We start from the raw sequence: 23,983 nt of genomic DNA, 5'->3' as shown, positions 1-23,983 counted from the left end.
TTTGGATTTTAAGTGAATAAGAAAGAAACTACTAGTTTGGTAAGTTCCTAAAACTTCACTGTTTGTTACAGGAGCTATTGCTACCTTAATTAATGCACAAATCAAATAATGAACCATTTATCTGGGCACCACTCACCTGGAAATCCTCTCTTCTAACATCAGCCTTCAAGCTTCACACTGCACAACAAAAGAGGCAGCACAGCTATTTCCCCTCACCCAATCCTCCTCAGCCCAGAGAAGGAAACAGCAATTACCTAAATCCAAAAGGAAGCTAGGGCAAGTGTCTAATGGCTGTGTTTGTAAAACACTTAAGACTGGGAAAAGTCAAATGGTCATTAAAAAAATAAATAAATAACGAGACGGATATTCCGGGATTATGAAGGGGAAGCCTTTAGTCTCTTCCATCTCAAGCCACACCTAAGGAAAGGAAGCCTGACACTTTCATTTGCTCCCAATCAAGAAAAACAAATGCCAATGTATATCTCTTGATATATCTCTTTGATACACGGAGCTGGTAAAAGTCATTTAAATTAGGCTATCTGGAATTTAGAGTAATTTCTTAACTGGGACACCATAATTTCAACTACTAAAGAAATTCATGCTCTCTTGACTATCTCCTCCAAAGTAAATGTTTACAGAGCAGCTTAATTCTACCTCTTAGGGGGACTTGAAGAATACTGCATATACCAGGAAAAAGATGAGTCAGCTTTCTCTTGCAGTTTTCTTTGAAACAATGCTCACCAATAAATGCCGTCTCACAGCAATCAAGAGATAGCCAAAAGTAGCATCCATCATTTCAGGCATAAAATGGGCATGCTGGCCCTGTACATCACATGATTTTGTTTCCCAGAGGACCTCTAATGAAAGACCCAGCTCTATGTATTCAGTTCAGAAAGGCTTCACTAGGGTATATATTCGAGAAACTAACAACTTGAACCTGTTTAACTTTAAGACCTAAACAGACTTCAGACTTTAGTGCCTAGCTGCCTTACCTTTTAAATTTTATAGGACTTCTGCCCACTTGGATTGAGTGCAATCTATTTTTTTAAAAGAGTAACCTTTTAATCTCATACAAATAACACATTTATTAGCTTACTAACTATTCCATTAAAAACACACCCCAATTTCCTTCTTCACAAAACAAGTATTTTGGGGGGGATGACCAAAAAATACTTCTTGTAACAAATTCAGAGAATATGTTGGAACAGGACAAAGAAAAAAAAGAAAACCCATAATTCTATAACCCAGATAATCATTATAAATATCAGTTGATGTTTTTTCAGACTAATTACGTTGCGTAAGTATATGATAGATAGATATAGATGATATCAATACAATGGAAATAATTCTACATAAGATAATTTGTAGCTTGTCACCTGTAAAACAACAATATTATGTCTTAAAATGTCAGTTATTAAATATAGTTTATAACTAGAATGTAGCATAATTTATCCATTCACTACTGTTGGCCATTTATGTTATTTTCAATTTTTTTTCTACCATAAACAAAACTTTGTCCTTTTACATAAATCCTTCGGCATATCCATAGTCATTTCCTTAGGATAAATTCTTGTAATGAAAATTATAAGGTTAAAACTTTTAAGTTTAATTTTATTTTATGAGACTTTGAAGCTTATGACCTCCAAAAATATGTACATTCATACTCCAACATCAAGGTACAAATTACCAGCAGTTTCACCAATCCTATGTATTATAATAATAATAAAACAGTCAAATGCAAAAATTAGGGCTTGGAGAGAAAAGATGAGAGAGGAAACATGGTTTGGGGTAAGACTCCAATTCATAAATTAAACAGTTTTTTGCTGCTAATGATTTAATAATTCACATTTTAATAATGTTCCTCATATCTAAACATACATACATTAGCATGTGTACCTGGGGTTTCTATTCACCTCTTTTTTTTAGTTCATTCCTTCGTATAAGGTCTACTAGACTTATCACAATACACACTCATTATACTTATTTTTTAATCTTTCACTGACTTTTTTTTACTTGTTTGTTCACCTGAGTTAGCTTTACAACAATTTTTGAAATTTTTTAAAGAAAACTTGGAATTTTTATCAAAACTGCATTAGGTTTATAAGTTCAGTTCAATACAAATCTATCTATATCTAATTGAGTCTTTCAATTAAGCTACGTGGTATAGCTCTTCCTTACTGCAGCTACTAAATTTTTTCATGATTTTCAGGAACTACATTAAAATATTATTTACATTTTCAATTTCCTTTCTAATAAACTGAAAGTAAGATCATTTTAGGCTACTATTCTATATATTATTCTATAGTTAAGAATCATTAGTTATTCAAATAATGGACAGTATTATACTTTTCAAACTCCTTTAATCTACCAGGAGAATTGTAAAATTTTTTGAGGTTTTAACCTAAATTTCTTCAGCCTTTTACTTTGAGGTTAAGAATGGATAAGCTACAGGAACTCAATAATACATGCATCTGTCGGTGTTTATGAGAAATTGTATCAAAACACAACTATGAACTAAAGGACCATAGCATGGTTCTGTTGAAATATCAGATAGTGATTACTAGTGAAGCAAAACAGAATTATGTTCTGTGCACCTGTACTTTTACCTTGTTTATTAGTGATCTTACTCTTCCCACCTTTTATCTGATGGAAGAAGTAGTATGTATATGTATAGAGAACCCCCCAAAAAAGTATTTAAAAATAGTTGTAGCAAAATGATGCTATTACCAAGGACTAGAAGTGAACATCTTGTATGCTGTCATAACATATTTTCTTATAATTACTATAATCTGGCCTATAATTCTGAAGGCCCTTCTTCATTCCCAAATTTTTCCATTTTATATTAACGACATATGAAAAAGTTTTATCCATTTTATTGATTCCTTCAATAAAATTACTCTTGTAGCCAGTGATCCCTTCAACAGTTTTTGTTTTATTTTCTTTCTTGATGCCAGTCTTCACCTTTATTAATTTGTACTTCCTAGCTTACTCTGCTGTCCTTTAATCAATGCTGCAATATGAGTATACATTCCTATCATTATCTTTTTCTTCAATATTGGAAGTATTTACTTCTGAGTACGTTTTTGCTATGATGCATAGATAATTTTAAAGAACTTATTTTCCTTTTATTATCTTCTCTTCACTAGCAGGTTTTTGGGAACGTTTCTTAATTTCTAAATAGTTGAAATTTTTTTTGCTCAATTTTTTTTTAATTTCTAATTTTATTACCTTACAGTCAGAAAATGGTGCCAGTAAAATCTCTACTGTGTCCACATTGTTTACTTTATGGTCAAGGACATTATTTTTTATTTTAGTAAATATCCTATAGCCATAAAGTATATTTTCAAAGCATGTAAGATTGAACATATATCTACTGAGTCAAGTTTTATGAATATATACTCAATTTCTCTATATCGTTATATGTTATTCAATTGGCCTCATTCTGAAGGAGAAATACTGTCTCGACTATTGTATCTTATCAATTACTTATAGCATCTCTAATGGTTTTCCTTACATATTTGAATGCAATATTTGATGCTTTGAGGCTTATGACCATAACATCATCTACTTAAACTGTGCCTTTCATCAATGTATAATGTCTTCTAATTTTTTGTTTTGAACTTTTAACTTCAAGTTCAACTGATTCTATTTTGTGCTTTCAGATCACATCTGATTTCTATAATGCCAACGAAGTTCCGAATTCTTTTTCTGCTATCCCTTTCCTTACCCATTTATTTTTTTAAGATCTGATTTTTTAAAAAGAAAGGAAATCATATAATAAATACTCATGTAGCCACCATTACTACAACTTAAGAAATAAAGTATTAAAATAAGCACTTCTGGGTACCTGTCCATGAGCCCATCCTTTTCACTATGTTTTGGGGTAAATGATATCATGAATTTGCTTTTATATAGCCATGCATGTCTTTATACTTTTATTAGATATGTACCTATTCCTAAACTATTTATTTTATATTTTCATATTTTTGAAGTTTAGATAAATGATATCACTACTATACATCCTTCTACAACTTGCTTTATTGCTTCATATTAGGTTTATGAAAGTTAACTTTTGTTAATTCATTTTCAAAGTTGAATATATCCAATTGTATGAACATACCTAAATTCATTTCTGTTATCCTACTGATATTCTTTTACGTTGTTTCCAACTTTTCATTATTACCAATGATGTTACATTGAGCATTTGTGCACATACATGAATGTCTCCATGTCATGGAGACAATTAATAATTAGTCATAGAGTAGCTTCATCTTTTTGAAAACTGTCAAATTGTTCCCCAATGTGATTGTAACAATTATACAACTCCACCAGTGATCTGAAAGTCTCTTAGCATATCCTTGCCAACACCTGATACTGTCAAAAATTTTAAAGCTTATCACCCTAGTGGGTATTAAAGGTAACTTTAAAATTTTGTACTTTTGATTGCTACCGAAGTCGAGTATCTTTCCATATGCTTATTAGCCAAATCAAGTTTGCTCTTCAGTGAACTGTTTATATTCTTCATTCTCCTAATGGTTTTTCTTTTTCTCATTAGTTTGCATGATTTTTCATAGGGTCAGGATACAAACCCACTGCATTACAAATAAACTGCAAATATCATCTTTCACTTTGTGGCTCGTCTTTTCACTTCTTATGGTTTTAAAACATGTTATATTTTAATGATCACATTTATCAAATTTTTCCTAGATGATTTATGTATGTTTACTTAGTAGTTTACAAACCCTTCCTTAATCCAAGGCAATAACACTATTATCCTACATTTGCTAAGAGTTTTAAATTTTGCTTTTCAAGTTTTTATTAGCTTTATTGAGGTATAATATACACACCATAAAATTCACAAATTTTATAAGTGTACAAGCCAGTGCTTTCTTAAAGACTTTATAGAGTCATGCAATCATCACTACTATCCAGTTTTAGAACATTTTCATCACCCTAAAAAGTTCCCTTGTGCCCATCTGTAGGCAATCCCCACTTCCATCACTAGCCCCATGTGACCACCAACCTGCATTCTGGATATTTCATATAAATGGAATCATACAATACATAGTCTTTTGCATCTGGCTTCTTTCATTTAGCATAATGTTTTTAGGAACTCATTCATGTCATAGTATGCATCAGTAATTCATTTCCTTTCAATTGTGCAATAGTATTCCATCATATGGGCCTATGATATTTCATTTATTTATTCACCAATTGGTGGAATTTTGGATAGTCTCAAGTTTTTGCCTATTATGAATAACGGTACCAAGAACATTCATGAACAAGTCTAGCTGTGAACATATGATGTCATCTTCCCTGGGCAGACACCTAAATATAGAAATATCTGGTTGTATAATAAGTGCTACATTTTTTAAGAAATTAGAAAACCCTCTTGGAACGCAGCTGGAGAATCTTACATTCTCATCAGCAATGCATTAGGATTCAATAAATTGTTATGTGCTGTGGTTTTGCTTTTATTCAAATCAAATTATTTTCTATCTTTCTTTGTGATTTCTTTTAAATCGAGGAGTTATTTAGAAGTGTGCTATTTACTCTATCTAGCAATTTCTCAAATCTCTTTTTTGTTGATTTCTAATTTAATTTTGTTGTAGTCAGAACATAGTTTGTTTGACCACAATTCTTTTAGATTTACTGAAACTTGTTTTATGTACTACAGCCCAACCTATATTATATTCTGGAGAATGTTGCAAATGAAGCCTGAAAACAATTCTGCTGTCTTTAGGTACAGTGTCCTATAAATGTCATTATATTATTCAACATGATGTTGAACAGGAGTGGTGAAAACAGGCTTTGATTAATTGTTAGTTATGCAAAGGATTATTTCTAACATTTCACCACTAAATAGGTCTGTGTTAAGTTTTGGGTAGATACATGTTATCAGGTAAAATAAATCATTTTATATTCGTGGTTTCCTAAGAATTTTTATGATGAATGCATAATTAATTTTACAAAAAGTTTTTTGTACCCATTATGATTATATAGCTATTCTGTAATTTGTTAATAAGTAGACCATATTAAAAGATATCCTAATGTTAAAGTACTCTTACATTCAGCATAACATTTAGAATCTAGGGGAAAAAAGACAAAACATGTTTCTTCATTTATTGTAATACTTAGAGCTGTAAGTTGCCTCCAATACCACTTAGGCCAACTCTCAAAAGTATAAATATGCAAACATATTAATATCTTTTGATTCTAAGTATTTTATTATCTGCACAATGATGTCATATTATGGTTATTTAAAATATGTATATCCCCATTTTCTTAGTTTGATTTTTATCACTGGTTTCTTGTTTAATCACACTGTGGGTGAGAAGTCATCTGTATGATAATAATTTATTTAAATTTATGGAGTCAATTTTTATGGCCTCATTTGAATAGTTTTGTCTGTTCTTGAGGAGAACGTATATCCTAATCAAGCCAATGGATTTTTTTGGTTCAAATTTATACTTTGGGGCTTCCCTGGTGGCGCAGTGGTTGAGAGTCCGCCTGCCGATGCAGGGGACACGGGTTCGTGCCCCAGTCCGGGAGGATCCCGCTTGCCACGGAGCAGCTGGGCCCGTGAGCCATGGCCGCTGAGCCTGCGCGTCCGGAGCCTGTGCTCCGCAACGGGAGAGGCCACAGCAGTGAGAGGCACACATACCACAAAAAAAAAAAAAAAAAAAAAAAAAAAAATTATACTTTGTGATGGCTCTTTTAAAAAGAATACGTTAAAATCTCTAAACTATTTTGATTTATCTTTCAAATCTAGTCAGTTTTGCTTTTGATACCTCATCTATGCTGTTGAGCATATATAAATATGACATTGTTTTACCTTCCTGGTTGAATTATACTTTTTTCATTACATGATGCCCCTCTTTAGCTTCATTAAATTTTTTCCCTTAAAGTTTAGTTTGGTCTATTTAAATATTGGTCTGCCAGCTTTTTTTTTTTTTTTTTTGCGGTACACGGGCCTCTCACTGTTGTGGCCTCTCCCGTTGTGGAGCACAGGCTCCAGACGCGCAGGCTCAGCGGCCATGGCTCATGGGCCCAGCCGCTCTGCGGCATGCGGGATCCTCCCAGACTGGGGCACGAACCCGTGTCCCCTGCATTGGCAGGTGGACTCTCAACCACTGCGCCACCAGGGAAGCCCTGCCAGGTTTTATTATTCAGTTTTTAAAATACGTAATACTTTTACCTGGGTAAAAAATAATGATGACATAAACAGATACAGAGAGGTTTGAAACCCAACTCATACCCTTTCCTCCTCATTCACACTGCCCCCTGCCCCAATAACAAGTAAACTTTGTTTTAGTTTCTTATTTCCCTATCAGCTTCTCCCCCAACACATGCTTTTAAACAGATTTTATTTTTTAGAGTAGTTTTAGGTGCACAGCAAAATTGAGCAGAAAGTACAAAGATTACCCATATTCCCCTGGGTGGCCCCATGTATGCCATGTATGTATGGCCTCTCCACACTATCAACACCCTCCAACAGAGAGGAACATTTGTTACAACTGCCTATCAGCTCCACTCCTCCCCAGTTTTATTGAGATGTAATTGACATATAACAACACAGCATTAGTTTAAGGTGTACAATATAATGCTTTGATACATGTATATACTGCAAAATAATTACCACAAGTTTAGTTAACACCATCACCTTACATAGTTGCAAAATTTTCTTTCTTGTGATGAAAATGTTTAAGATCTATTCTCTTAGCAACTCTTAAATACTACACAATACAGTATTGTTAACTATAGTCACCATGCTGTACACTTCAGCTCCAGACCTCATTTATCTTACAGCTGGAAGCTTGTACCATTTGACCACATCTACTCATTTCTCCCAGTCTCTACCCTGCAGATTATGGGAAACCCCCATCTGTTCTCTGTTTCTATGAGTTTGGTTTCTACAGATTCCGCACATAAGTGAGATGATATCATATTTGTCTTTGTCTGATTTATTTTATTTAGTATAGAGCCCTCAAGGTCCATCTAAGTTGTGGCATATGACAGGACTGCCTTCTTTGTTATGGCTGGATATTATTCCATTTTATATATAGAAACAGAGAAAACTACAATCTAAGTATCTACATTTTCTTTATCCATTCGTCTGTCAATGAACAATTAGGTTGTTTCCATGTCCTGGCTATTTGTAAATAATGCTGTAATGAACATGGGGGTACAGAAATCTCTTTGAGATAGTGATTTCAATTCCTTTGGATACAGTCCCAGAAGTGACAATGTTGGATTATATAGTAGTTCTATTTTTAATTTTTTGAGGGATCTCCATAGTGTTTTCCATAGTGGGTGCACCAATTTATATTCATACCAACAGTGCACATGGATTCCCTTTTCTTTATATCCTCACTGTTATCTCTTTTCTTTTTGATAACAGCCAATCTAACAGGTATGAGGTGATATCTCATTGTGGCTTAGACTTGCATTAGTTATGCTGAGCATGTTTTCATGTACCTGTTGTATGTCTTCCTTGGAAAATGTCTATTCAGATCCTCTGCCCATTTTTTAATTGGATTGCTTGTTTGTTACTAAATTGTATGAAGTCTTTATATATTTTATATATTAATAGCTTATCAGAGAAATGATTTGCAAATATTTTCTCCCATTCAGTAGGTTGCTTTTTCATATGTTGACTTTCCTTTGCTGTGCAGAAACTTTTTAGATTGATATAATCACTTGTTTATTTTTGCTTTTGTTGTCAAATCCAAAATCTCATTGCCAAGAATGATGTCAAGGAGCTTACCCCCTGTTTCCAGGTGCTATGTTCAAGTCTTTAATCCATTTTGAGTTAATTTTTATCTAATATGTAAGCTAGAGTTCCAGTTTCCTTCTTTTGCATGTGGCTGTCCAGTTTTCCCAACATCATTTATTGAAGAGATTATTCTTCCTCACTGTATATCTTGGCTCCTTTGTCATAAAGTGTTGGCCATATATGTGTGGGTGTACTTCTGGGCTATTTTATTCCATCGATTTATGAGTCTGTTTTTATGCTAAGATCACACTGTTTTGAATACTGTAAATTTGGATTATAATCTAAAATCAGGAAGTGTGATGTCTCCATCTTTGTTCCTTCTCAAGATTGCTTTGGCTATTCAGGGTCTTTTGTGGTTCCATACACATTTTAGAATTATTTGTTCTATTTCTGTGAAAAATACCATTGGCATTTTGATAGCAATTGCATTAAATATGTAGATCACTTTGGATAGAATGGACATAACAATATTGATTCTTCCTATCCATGAGCATGGTATATCTTTCCATTTGTTTGTGTCTTCTTCATTTTTTTTCACCAATGTCTTACAGTTTTCAGTATAAAGATCTTTCAACCTCCTTGGTTAAATTTATTCCTAGGTATTGATATTTTATTCTATGAAATTTTTCATTCTTTCTCTATATCCTTAATCTTCTTTCCTATTTATCATCTTTGTCTCTTGATGATGCTTTTACGTAGTTTCTTCATTTCTTCTAGTTCACCAATTCTTTCTTAATTTCTGTATAAACTGTTTAACATGCCCATGGAGCTGTTAATTTTAGTTAGTGCCTTTTCATTTCCAGAAGTTACTTCTGATTATTTGTTTAAAAGCTCAATATGATCTTGTTTCTTAAGAATTATAACTTCTATTATGTCTGATCTTCATTTTTGACATATGAGAATTTCCCTTACTTTTGTGTACCCAGCTATACATCTGAAAGGAATTTTGCTATATTTTACCCAACATTTCTAAGTTCTTAGTAGTACAAAGTGTTTCAGGATATCTTGTTTTACCCATTGTTTTTCTTCTCCAATTATTCTTATTAGTCACATGTTAAGTCTCCTATGCCTTTATATAGTTTCTCATTTTATGTTTTTGGTCCATGCTTTGAGATCTTCCAGTTCACTAATTTGGGTGAATAGGGAAAAATAATGATATAAAGAGGCAGAATGTCACCTTTGGTGCTCTACTTGAATCTCAGATGCACTTTTTAAAGGTAAAATTCAAAGGTTCCATGATAGCTTCCACACTAGTTCTATTTCATTGAGTACATAATTTGATGATTCTCTCTTATCTCCTGTCTCTGGTTGCTATGCCCCTTCAACTGAGTTGTTATCTTCCATTTTCACACTGTTGCACTTAGATCTCCCTACTATGAATTTTAAATGATGAGATCCCTGCAGGTGTTGTAAGGCAAAGATCCCTCTAAGTGCACTGATCTGTAGTACAAAACTTAGCATGCTGTAAGTCCTGAAGCCAGCATTCTAGCACTCCAATATTCTTACACTCCCACAAGTTCAAGGACAGGGAAAGTTCATCCCATCAATTCAGGTACCTCTTGGCATTCTGGTGGTAACTTAAATAGAAGCCAATGTTAATATTCCTTGGAAGACAGAGGAGAGGAGAGAGAATGGGAGGCAGAGATATCTGAGATCAAAACATCTCTTAAAATTTGCTGCTTTTTAGTCTTTACCTTAGGCTGCTAACATAGTTCTTCAGCTGTTTGTCATTCCCATGGGAGAGAAAAAATCCCTCACGAGTTGCCATTTTTCTCTACTGTTACCCCAACAGAACATCAAGACTCATTTGTACACACAAGAGCCACCATTTTGGCAGAAGAGAGCCAAATAGCTTGGAGTTGAGAGAGTAGATGAGGAGGAAGCTTTCTTTTTGAACTGCTGTATCCCCAGAATCCACACCACTACTTTTTACTAACAGACAACTGGCTCTGCCAGATAAACTGGACTAATTTCAGCTAGTCCAAAAAAGAAAGACGCTATTAGGTTAAACAACTGTCAACATGTAACAGGCCTGTAACAAACAACTAATAGCATGTTGATTCATTTAACTACCAACAGTGCCTTTTAAATTTATTTATTTATTTAGTTATTTATTTATTTATTTATTTTTGGCTGCATTGCGTATTCGTTGGTGCATGCAGCCTTTCTCTAGTTGTGGCGAGCGGGGGCTACTCTTCATTGCTGTGCGCAGGCTTCTCACTGTGGTCGCTTCTCTTGTTGAGGAGCACGGGCTCTAGGTGTGCGGGCTTCAGTAGTTGTGGCACGTGGGCTCAGTAGTTGTGGCTCATGGATTCTAGAGTGCAGGCTCAGTAGTTGTGGCACACAGGCTTAGTTGCTCCACTGCATGTGGGATCTTCCCAGACCAGGGCTCAAACCTGTGTCCACTGCACTGGCAGGCAGATTCTTAAGCACTGCGCCACAAGGGAAGCCCAACAGTGCCTTTTAGAGTGTGATTATCTTGGAGAATTCATCCAGAAGTTACATTGTTTGAAGTTAAGACATTAAACAAACATACTTGGTTGAGAAATTTTTATTTCCACAGTAAACATTAAATAGTATGTGCTTTAAAATTTTTAGAAGCTAAAATTATTATAGCTTTAGTATGGTATAGCATTGGGCATTTTGATCATCTGTTTGAACCATTTGTTAGAATTCTGTCCTGCGAATAACTGTAATTAAGCCACCTCCATTAAGGAACAGTTTGGCTTTCTATTCAAGCATATATCAAAGGTAGGGTTTCTCAAGTTTATATGTCTTTTTATTTTGGAAAATTTTAAGATTTACAGAAAAGTTGAAAAGATAGTACAGAGAGTTCCCATATATAATTCACCCAGCTTCCCCATATGTTAACATCTTACCTTATCATAGTACATATGTCAAAACTAAGAATCAACATAAGTACATTATTATTAATTAAGCTACAAACTTTATTTAGATTTCACCATGACCTTTTTTTCTGTTCAGGATCCAATCCAGAATACCACTTTACATTTAGACTTCTCTGGTTTGTAGCAGTTTCCCATCCCTTGTTTTTCATGCCTTTTAACAGTTTTGAAGAGTATTGGTTAAGTATTTTGTAGACCGTCTTTCAATTTCAGGGTGTATGATGCTTTCTCACTATTAGACTGAGGTTATTTATGTTTTAGAAGAGTATCACAGAGATGAAGTGCCCTTCTCATCATATTACATCAGGGAATACATGATATCAACATGACATATGACTGGTGATGTTAACCTTATTCAATAGTGAAAAAGAGTCATGTTTTGCTATTCTTTGGAAGTTAGCCAGTACGTCCATCCCTCACTCAAGGAGAGGGGATTTAAGTTCCATCTTCAGGAGGTGGGAATAGCTGCATATATTATTTAGAACAGACTTCTCAATATTTGTGATAGATGTCAAGCCTATCTCCAGTTCAGCTGACAATTAAAGTCTATGGATTATCTCCCAACCTGTATCCTAGGTACTTACAAAAATTATAAACTCAGTGTTAGAAGAGACTACCCCACCCAGACTTCAGATTAGCTTCATCCATGAACCCAATTCAGATTCACTATCAAATGACTCCTCCAAACACAAATGAGATGCTGACTTTGGGTGATATCTCATGTTTCAACAGTTTTAAAGATGATTCTCTTAGGTTTTTGGTTTTGTTTTTGTTTTCCAACAGAATAAAACATTTATTGTCTTCTGAAATGAAATGAAGCCTGTGATTTGGCTGCAATTCTGGAGGGCTTTCCTGGGCTCAAGGCATCCTCTCATTCCAGGACTCAGGCTAAAACAGCAGCCTTTCTTTTCCATGCTGTTCGCATGGAAGAAGAATGAAAGTAAAGGAAGTGAGCACATTCAAAGTTTCTGCTCACAAGTGGCAAATATAGTGTTTGTCCACATTCTAGTGACCCACTCCAGTCCTGTGTCCAGCATGTCAGTGGGGGAGCCTGGGAAACACTCCAAGTCAGGTGGCAAGGGCTGCTGATGAATGATCTTCATCACTTATTGTGTGGGAGGGAGCAGGTGGTGAGCATGAATGGGAGCTAGGGCAGGACCACACATGCAGACTCCTCTTTCAAGGAACTAGACATTTAAAGAAGTGGAGATGGTGGGACTTCCCCAGTGGTCCAGTGGTTAAGACTTTGCCTTCCAATGCAGCAGGGTGCGGGTTCAACCCCTGGTCAAGGAGATAAGATCCCACATGCCTTGCAGCCAAAAAACCCAAAACATAAAACAGAAGCAATGTTGTAACAAATTCAATAAAAACTTTAAAAATAGTTCACATCAAAAAAAATAAAATAAAATAAAGAAGTGGAGATGTGGTTAGTTTTGAGGGTGAACCATAGATCAAGTTTGAAGTTTTTTAATGGAGGAGACTTTTCTGCATAGAAGTTGGAGAAGACACAGAGAGAATATGATAAAATAACTTAATTCTTTTAGCCTACATTCTTTGAGAAGTTACTTGGTGTGGCCATTTTACATTTGTCATCTTATCAGTCTTCAAAAGCTTCATGAGGCAGGTACTATTATTATTTTTGTTTTACCAACGAGGAGAGTGAGGCCGATATTATATAACTTGCTTAGTCACAGAGTAAGTGGAGTTGTACTTCACCCTAGTAGATGGACTGTAGTCTTTCCTTATTACTTATTTACTATATAAAGATGGTAGAAACATGTTCTTCTCCTCCCCTTCTCCCGCCACATCCAAGAAATCCAATACACATGTAGGTGGTACTTTGCATGTCCTGGGATAGATGGCAAATGTTTGAGATCATTGAAAGGCACGGGGTGAGCTCATCCTGCTCTCATGGGCATTTTGCCCTCCTAACTGACCCCAGGTGTGCTAAAAGTGTTGGGCAGCTTCACAGTGAATGCACTGGGCTTTTGGTAAGGCTTTCTGCATCTCTGCTAGATGTGGTCAAAGCAACCACAACTCCTGGCGACTGCATCCAGATGTTGCCTTTAGTCAGTCTTGGAGCTCGTCAGCTCGTCCAGATGAATGTTTCCGTTCCACCAAGGAAAAGCGTATGTTGGCAGCCAGTGCCAAGCAGGGAGAAACAGGGAGGATCCCCAAAACGAACAGTTTGAGCAGCTGCTGGGAATGTCCCCCCAAACCCCCTCCCGGGGCCAGTGAGCCACGAGCAGTGGGCTCCTCGCAGCCATCCTGGCACGACGTCATGGCGGTGGCCTTCTCTTAGGTTTTTAGGTATATAATCAAACTACCTATAAACAGACACCTATTTCCTGCTACTGATTGTGTGTTTTATTTGTTTCAAATCTTGAATAATAATTACTAGTAATGATTAGGTTATAGTAGAAACATCTGATTGCTATTTGAATACTGCTAGTGTTTCATTTTTATATTTGGTGTCAGCTATTTATGATACCTTATCATAATGAAGAAATATTCTACCTTTATCAAAACTGCACATTAAATTGTACCTCTTACATTTTTGTTAACTATTTAAATTAACGTATAGCAATATACTGTGGCCTCTTTACATCTATTACATCATTTATCCTTAAAACTCAATGAGGGAAGCAGTATGATTTCACTCATTTATAGGGTTAAAAACTGAGACTCAAAGATGTTTCTAAACCACTCAGAAAACATGTGGCTAAGCTAGGATCCAAACCTAGGCAGCCCAACTTAAGCCGATGAACTACTTGTATTTTATTAACCAGTTATCTGTATTAACCATCAAGCTGTACATGCTTTCTTTTTTTTTTTTTTTTTTTTTTTTTTGCAGTATGTGGGCCTCTCACTGTTGCGGCCTCTCCCATCGCGGAGCACAGGCTCCGGACGCGCAGGCTCAGCGGCCATGGCTCATGGGCCTAGCCACTCCGCGACATGTGGGATCTTCCCAGACCGGGGCACGAACCCGTGTCCCCTGCATCAGCAGGCAGACTCCCAACCACTGTGCCACCAGGGGAGCCCCATGCTTTCTTTTAAGTGTTATTTTTTGACTACTAAATTTAACTTCATAGTCACATTGATAGGAATCATTTGAACTGTGTAGGTAAGTAGTTAAACTAACACTTAATTTCAGTGTTAGCCTTAGCCCTTTTGCTCCATCATTGCTCCAATAAATAACTCCTCATTTTAACTAATCGGTCATTGATTTTACTTAATCCAACTCCATTAATAATATAAATACTGAAAATTCTTCCAAGATTTTAAAGGTGCTTTTTATATTTAATATTTGTAGTTTTTCAAATAATTTTTTGTTGAAAAACTGTTTCGATATGTAACATTCACATGATTAAAATATTTACATGATCTATATCCACCTTCGTTTCTACCAATGCCCCATTAGAAGCCACTGTTCTTGGTTTCTTATTTCTTATGAATTCTACTAGACTTTCTCACTGCAAACATAAGTATTATATTCTCATATTCTCTTCTTTATACAAAAATAGCATCTAATACATACCCATCTATACTATTTTTATAATCTTTTAACAATATAGTTGTGATATCTGTATATATAGAGTTATCTCATTGATTTTGTTTATAGCTGCATAGTACTCTATTTAATAAATGAACTATAACTTATTTATTAACAAATCCTCTATTAATAGAAATTTAAGGTTTCTTGTAACATTTACTATTGTAAACAAAGCAACAATGAATAACTCTGAATAGCCATCATTTCACATATGTGCAAGCAATGAACTACTGGGTTAAAAAGTATATATATTCGTAATTTTGATGGACATTGATCAAAATTAATAAATTGCACTACACACGGGGTTACACTAATTTATGTTCCAGTTAGCAATGTGTGAGATGCTTGCTGTTTCCACAACCTTGCTAACAGAGATGGATGTTGAATTTTGATATTTCTATCCATCTAATGTGTGAAAAATGATGTCTTACTTTAGTTTTAGATTATATTTCCCTTATTACAAGTAGAAATCAGCTCTTTTCATATGTTTATGTGCCACGTGTAATTTCCCTCTACAAGCTGTTCATTTATATCCTTGCCTATTTTTCTACTGGGTTGTCTTATCAATTTCTAGGGAAAGCTATGAAAGTTATCATGTAAAATCCTTTTAATTTCCTGTTTCTATATTAATTATGAAAATTATCATTTATTTTGTACATTCATATTTTTGCCCTTTCTTGAGTTGCTTAATGGTGATGTATCCATTTCTATCATGATTTTTAAAAATCAGATTTTTAAATGATTGTCTTCTAAATCATTAATTCCTACTTTCCTATTTATTATTTCCATTTATTCTGTTATTCTTTATCTAACTTTTACATTTTAATTCTTTCTTTATTTATTTCTTTTCTATTGGTCTACAGCTATGATAATCCTCTAAGCACTTCTTTAGCTGTCTCCCACAGGTTTTCTGAAGTTGTTTTCTAAAAATTCTGCAATTTTAGTGTGTATTTCTCTATGACACAAAAATTGTTTAATACATTTTAAATGTCTAGGTAGAAGAAACTTTGGTTTCTGATTTTGTTCCTACTTTCTAATTTTATTGCATGTTAACAAGAGAATCTTGCCTGTTTTGTCCCTATGTTTTGGAATTTTTCTTTGATGCCTACTACACCCTGTCAAATTTTCATGCATGTTCCATGAGCACTTGAAGTTATATTCTTTATCAATATGGTACCAACTTCAAGCTATATTAATCAGATTTACCTTATTATTTAGATTACTCTGTCTTTTGCCTTTTATGCACTGGGGTGAATTAAAATTTGTTTTAATGTTTTAAATTATTAGTGATTATTTCTCCTGTAATTTCTGTTTCATGAAAGTTTCAACTTTTAATGTTATAAAGTATCTTTGTTTATATTGTTTACTGCTTTTTTGGCTTGAATTCTAATTTGTCCAATATTAAGATCATGATTACTGCTTTTTTTTATTTGTATTTATGTAGTATAGTTTTACTCATCCTTTTATTTTCAGTACTTTTACATTTATTTTATAGCAGATATGTTTGGTGTTAGATATGTCACATTTTGTTATGCTTCCTGAATTTTATGGATTTTTTAAAAACTTCCATTACATCTATTGTTCTCAGTTTTAATCATACAGTTTCATCAATATTTTGTCAGCATTACAGTTTTAACTGCTTATCTTTGTAACTCTAAAGGAATAAGAAGTCCTCTATGTGTTTAGGAAGTGTATTTCCCTACTCTGAGCAAGGATAAAATCAGCATATTTACTCAAATTTTCCTCTCTCTTAAGCCATCCAATTTTATTCAATAGGCCTGCATTTCTAATTTGTCAGCTTACATGGATATCCTTTGACTCTCTGAACTTTGTCTACTTGCCTCCTTTCCCTAGTCCTTTCTCAATTCATTATAACGGTAGCATTTCTACCTTATTAGGGCATACAAAAAGGGAATTCCAGTCTGTTACTCTAATTCAAACACTTGTCTTAGTCTTAGTTTTACTGTTAAATTAATTCAGTGTTCACCAGTAGTACTTGGCTGTAGTCTGTCCAGTCAATCCTAATTGGCTGAACTTAATCCCCCAGCAATTTTCTCAAGAATTATTCAGAAAAACAGTTCCTTATACGGTTAAAAATTGTTTGGCAGCACCATTTTCATTTAAAGGATATTTTGGCTTCCATTTTCTTCACTTGAGTATCTACATTTTCTATATTGAAAGTTGTCATACAGAAGTCTAAGGCCAGACAATTTTTTTCCTTTAATTTGTGCACTGCTGAAAAAAGAACTTTTTTTTACTTATATTTAAATCCAATAGTATACTTTCATACTAACCATTTCAGGAAAATTTTTCCTGGTACACAGTGTGCCCTTTTAATACTGATGGCAAAATCTATATTAGGACCTCACTGAATTATAGCTTTAAATATTTGTTTCATTACATTGTCTGCTTTTCTTATTTGGAAACTCCATTTATGCCATTTTTGGAATTTCTGCGCCTTCTGTATCAATCATTTTCTCTTTAATCCTTCTGAACTCTCATATATTCATCCACACACATTATTTGCTTTGTTTTCATTATTATCTTCTGTGTATCTTACTATGCTATCCACAGAGTTTCTCTTCCTTGAGTGTCTTCCAATTCCATTTTTGTGTGATAGATTTTTCCACCAATTTTTTTCAAAATTTTCTTAGCTCACGATTCAACATTTCAGTGATATTCTACCAGTTCTTTCAACTTCTTGAAATTCTGTTTAGTAGCTGCCCTTTCTCAGAAGCAATTCATTTATTTCTTACTTTTTTAACTTATGGTAAAGTTTTTAATCAAACTTATTGTGTACTCCATAGCAGTATTTTCCAGTGACTGTTCTTCATGTACTGGTTAATTTTGTTTATCTTTTCCACATTTCTATATTTTAAAATGTGTTTTCTTGACAACTTTTAAGAAGTTGCATATAGGGTTAGAATCCTTTATTAATTATTCCCAGTCAATTTCCTTTACATAACCAAAGTTAAATGAGTGATCATTATCTCTTGTTAATGGTGCATACGCTCTCACTCCCAGTATTCTATCACCTAGTACACTTATAGTTCCTCAGATGCACATTACTCTTTTCTACAATGCTGGTTTTGTTGAACTACTCCATATATATAAATATATAGATAGATAGATAGATAGATAGATAGATAGATAGATACTCCATATATATATATATAGATAGACAGATAGATAGATATAGATATAGATATAGATATCTCTGTTATCTCTTACTTAACCACTGATTTGGTACCAAAATGAAAATAATATCTACTCTTCTAGACTATTTAGCATGTTAGAGATGTTTTATCTGAATGTTGTGCAGTTTTCATCAGTGTTATCGATAAACTCTTGGTAAATCAAAATACCAAAAAAATTTAGCAATTCTAAAGTTCTGAGAGGAACCCCACCTATCATTACTAAACGGCAGTACTACTTTCTTGGGCTCATTTGTATAGGAAATGGATTTATACAAGACTATTCATGCACAGGACAACACAGTATGGAAAACACTCATTATATCAGCAGGTGATTTTTAAAAGCATCTCAATTCTGGACTTCGGGTGAAAAAAGAGATATTACAGGATTTTCAAATCACAATAAGCCTCAACGTTAGAAAAGAATACAGACAGACAAATACTGACTTAGCATGTGAGCAAAAGAGCAGCTCTCAGGGAGACCTCAATTTCCCAGTGTCAAGAAAGTTTTCTTTGAAATCATATCCCTATGTGTTTTATTTTATTTGATGAAATATTTTATTGTATCCTTAAAAGAACAGTATTTTCTTTCCAGTAGGCCAATAGGAATTAACCATATTACTTAAATGTGATTTTGTTCTATAAACTACTATTAAAAAATCATTCTTTCATAAAATATTTTTACAACTTTTACCACAAGAAGTTATTATTTTCCATTGTAAGATCATTCCAGTCAAATTCATGTGTTACAAACCTAGTAGAAATACAGTTTCAGTAGACATTTCTACAATTCATTGTGAAAAACATCAACTTACTTGTGACCTAAATGCTTCAGAAAGTATCCCAGAACCTTCAGAGCTTGAACCCAAATACTTTCACTTTTAGAGGCCAATAATTTGTAGATTACCCTAAAATATATAGAAATAAATGATATTTAGAGTACTTATGAATATTAAAAATATAAGCACTGTATACTTTACAAATAAACTATAAATATATAAAACATAAAAGACCTCTCAGGTTTTTAAATTCTTTGAAAAAGTTGGAAATAAGCACATTAATTTTCTTTAAATTTGGACTTCAAATACATCCTCAAAAGGACATTATGATTGGTTGTTCATAAGTATTTCCTCCCAGCACACTAAACAACACTTTCAATTTTAAGATCCGTGTTTAGTTAAGCCACATTTCTTCTTCTATTTGAATTTCCCCTGTCATTCGTACTTAATGACCTTTTTTCTTGGTTATGGCTAAACTGACCATGGATACCTACCTGCTGAATTATTTTTCTTTTCTGAGAATTTGGAATGAGTTCTGAGAAACAATATCTAGTCTTTGTTGGGCTCTTGAATTAGGAAATGATTTAAAAGAGAAACTATAGGACAGCCTTGTTTCGTTCACAAAGGTGAGTCTATATACAGAAGGAATAAAGCAGCTATAGAGGAAGTCGCAGAAGAAGCAAACCTGTTTCTTCATAGATTTCCAATTCTTGGTTCCTACCCTAATGTGTTTCTACAATAAACTAACACATGACCTAACTTACACAGTCACTTCAAATCCTATATAACAGCAGGGATATATTCATTATAATACTTATATGTACTTCAAAATTTTTATCTCATTTTTTTCAAAAAATAAAAACAAATATTTTTTCTACAAGGTAGAAGGGGGCAATAATAACTACATTCTTTTGCTACTAATTCTACAATTTAAGAAGGTTCTCTGAGGGTGGCAGTGGTGACTCTATAAAATTAGGGTGTGCTTTATTCTATTAAATATCTTTGTAAAGGGCTTCCCTGGTGGCGCAGTGGTTGAGAAGTCCACCTGCCAATGCAGGGGACACGGGTTCGTGCCCCGGTCTGGGAGGATTCCACATGCCGCGGAGCGGCTGGGCCCGTGGGCCATGGCTGCTGGGCCTGCGTGTCCGGAGCCTGTGCTCCGCAACGGGAGAGGCCACAACAGTGAGAGGCCCGCATACCGCAAAAAAAAAAAAAAAAAACAAAAAACTTTGTAAAACTTAAAATGCCATTTTATATTTTGAAGTGAAGTAATAATAGGCTGAACACAAAAACAGGTAAGAGAAGATGCAGTATGATTTTCCTGTCATTTCAGTGACATTAATAGAGAGGAACAAATAACTGAAAGTTAATGACATCTATTTTATGTTTAACAATAACTTAGACTTTAAAAAATAAAATAATACATTGTTGGTAATACTTTTTTAAAATTATACTACTGAAGAATACATTATGAGAAGAAGTAAACTCTACAGTGATTATTTCCTTCAGAAGATAGTTTTTTGCAAAACCCTCAAGTTCTTAAATGAATATCAATTTACATTGAAATACATTTTCAGAACTTTTAAGGACCAACAGCAGTAATGAAAAAAAGACAAATATGACAATAGAAAAATCATACATGTCAAAAAAAGAAATATTCAGGAAATCATAACAAAGAACATTCAACAGCAAAAATAATCTTGAAAACCAAAGTAAAACCTCACAGCATAAAAATATGACTATACTCAGATATGTAATCAGAAACTCCCACAGAATTCCTATTCTCTAGGAATAACTGAGTTAAAGGGGTAAAAAGGTATAAGGTCCACCTTAGATCAACAGAAATTATGATTTAATATTTGAAATATGAAATCATCTAAGGCCATCAGACATCTGTGCTACACAGGACTTTTTTCACAACCAGACAAGTGTTTCTTACAAAAACCAAGATAAAGTATGAATAGGAAACTTACTGACGAATCAGTTAATGACTGTTTACTTACAATATAAGACAGGTGAATCCTAATTCATTTGCTCCAGCTTACTATATTCAGCCAGAAAATGATCTAAACTATGTGAAAAAAGAAACTGTCTATTCTTTTCTCTAAAGATTTTCAGATATAAAAATATTACATTTTTTAATGTTCAGTTCAGTATCACCACAAGGTCTTCCTTAAGTCCACTTAAAGTATTACCAGAATTAAATTAAGTTCATTCTTTGTGTTCATTTCTTAGCATGCTTGAATTATAATTAATCAAAAATTTCCCCATACATAACTGTCACCCTTTAATACCTATTTTCTAGGATACAGAATTTAAAATTTTATATCTAATAAGCCTATTTTTTCCATATTCTAAACCAGAGCCTACATCCTCTACATTCTTTTTAAGTGGAAAAATTAAAGTAGCACATTTTCCATGTTTGTGATTGTTTTGAACACACTGGTAACAACGTGACATGTTCGGCTGATGTCAACCATGAGCAACAAGGCCTTTGTACTTACTGTGCTCAATCAATCTTTTCATGTGATACAGTTAAGATACTATTTCAATCCTCTAAAGAGCTTACCAAACAGCACTCTCCCTTGTAAGATCATTATTTCCAGTGTGTCAAAGGAAAGGAGGATTCTATTTTTGCATTTCACCATATTAACCAATCGAAGGTTGGTATCATTCATAAGGGTAATGAGTATATTTTTAATTGATTTCTTAATTAATCAGTTAATATAATAAAAAAAAGCCGGTACTAGGATCTAAGTTCAAGGATACTAAGTGTTCAATCTAAATATAATTTAAGGAGAATGAGTGTAATTGTTTGTATTATATTATTAGGTTGAACCATATAAAATTGCCTTTATTTGGTAAAGTCACTTAAGTTTCAGCAATTTCATACAGTTTAACCTCACAATAAAATACATTTGTAGTTGTTAATAATTAAATGTACAATCTTCTTATTTAAATAGATTAGCAACCCAATGGGTTGTACACTCAAAGGTAAGAGTGGTATCACAAGTTAGATATCCACATAGAAATAAAGTGAGTGCTTCTCTGATTTGAAAAGAAAGTCCTTCAAGACTAGAAAGTTGTTATTTGCTGATATAAATGGCCAAGTAAAAGAAGCACTAATAAAGTCCCTTGACATTTACTAATATATTATTTCCAAACTCTTTTTATAACCTGTGGAAGTTCACTGAGGTACACATGGCATAACCTAGATTTCTTATTTATTCAAATAACTCAGACTCCAGAAAAATAACATGGGAGACTCCTTAAGGGGCTAGGTTTTAGGTTTAAGTTAATAAGAATACTAACCAAGAAACTATGTTTTACTTATCTACATAATTCCTTTACAATCACCATAAGTAAAGTTAGTTTTCAAATTCTTTTGGTTTTGGCTTCTTGTTCCAAAATATTTCATCTCCATCATTCCCATCACACTGCCACTGTCCTAGCTCGTCATCTCTAACACTGATGAATAAAATAATCTCTCTACTGATCTTGCTACATCAGTTTTATCTATCTCCAACTCATTGTCCACATTGCTAATCGTAAATCTAGCAAAATGGAAATCTGAGCAAATCAGTTTTGTATTCAAAATTCTTTAGTTTTCATCACCAATAAAATAAAATCTGAACTTCTTACCATTATATGGATCTTTCAAACCTGGCCACTATCTAGCTCTTGAGCCTAAACTCATAGACTTTTCTTGAACTCTCTTTTGTCGAAATATACCATGCTCTCTCATCTTCTTGCCAAAATATTTGCTCTTCCCACTACTTAAAATGTCTTTACCACAGCAACAACAATATAATTACTCTTCTTGAGACCCGAGACCCATTTTCTATACACTTCATCAGTTTCCTTGAGTATTAGAAGATTAATAACAGCTTTCTCCATCTATTCCCTTCTTATATGGAAGATTTTGCTATATACACTCAAAAGTTAACTGAATAGGGATTATTCTGGGAAGCACAACTGTACTCAATTAAAGCCTACTAATAATACTAATAGTATAATCATACCTTATTCCATTTCTTTGATCAAACGCTGGTATCATTGAGGCTGGGTGTTCTGACATTAAAGCCACTAGTAACTGTAACACATCATGAATATTTTCATCCTGCATAATAAGGATCATCAATATTTATTTAGTTATAAATGTTTTCTAATGCATTGAATAAAATTATTAAAATAGAAGACCCAGACCATGTCCTACCTCATGCATTGTAAGCAGGTAATTTAATATACTCTGAAGTTCATCTTCCTTGACCCCTCGATCCTAATTTTTTAAAAAATTAATTAATTTAAATCTAAAATTAAAACTTTAATTAAAGACAGCCATCAACATGATCATTGTAAAATAAAATATGGACAACTTAAAAGCAGTGATGCTTTAATTAAAATATCTAGATACTTCATAATTCATAGGCTATATTATTTCAAGTTAAATAAGTAAATATTTAGAAAATTGTACCTATTCTTCTAAAGTTGCTAACATTTGACTGACTTCACTATAAAAAATTATTATATTTTGATCATCTAAATATATTATTACTATTTTCTAATTATGTATTCTTTTCTTAAAATAATGCAAATTACCATAAAACTTTACAATATTAATTGCTGTGTATTTTACCTTTTCTATTTATCTTAATCTTTTAAAAATCCTAATGTGATAAAATATATGTCTTCTCAAACAGGAACACAGATCATTTTCTAAAATGAAATCTTCATGCTCAATTTTTATGTATATGTTCCTTGTCCATTTCTGCTAC

The 23,983-nt window shown here is 33.5% G+C and overlaps 1 protein-coding gene across 4 annotated transcripts in view; it reads right to left on the bottom strand.

The window, feature by feature from the left end:
• Positions 1-23,983, bottom strand: part of NBEA (neurobeachin) — a 613,622-nt gene that overhangs the window by 451,566 nt on the left and 138,073 nt on the right. For 3 of the 4 annotated variants that reach the window (XM_081214387.1, XM_081214388.1, XM_081214389.1), the window contains exons 15-17: positions 23,425-23,487; positions 23,231-23,328; positions 19,245-19,337 (exon numbers count right to left, since the gene is read on the bottom strand). In XM_081214387.1, the coding sequence (XP_081070513.1) occupies positions 19,245-19,337; positions 23,231-23,328; positions 23,425-23,487 (254 nt within the window). The remainder of the gene's footprint in view (positions 1-19,244; positions 19,338-23,230; positions 23,329-23,424; positions 23,488-23,983) is intronic. The other variant, XM_081214390.1, reaches the window with a different exon arrangement.

This window comes from Mesoplodon bidens, assembly GCF_964165515.1.
Source record: "Mesoplodon bidens genome assembly, chromosome: 17".
Taxonomy (NCBI): Eukaryota; Metazoa; Chordata; class Mammalia; order Artiodactyla; family Ziphiidae; genus Mesoplodon; species Mesoplodon bidens.
The sequence above is the reverse complement of the archived record's forward strand: the minus strand, read 5'-3'. Positions and strand labels throughout refer to the sequence as shown.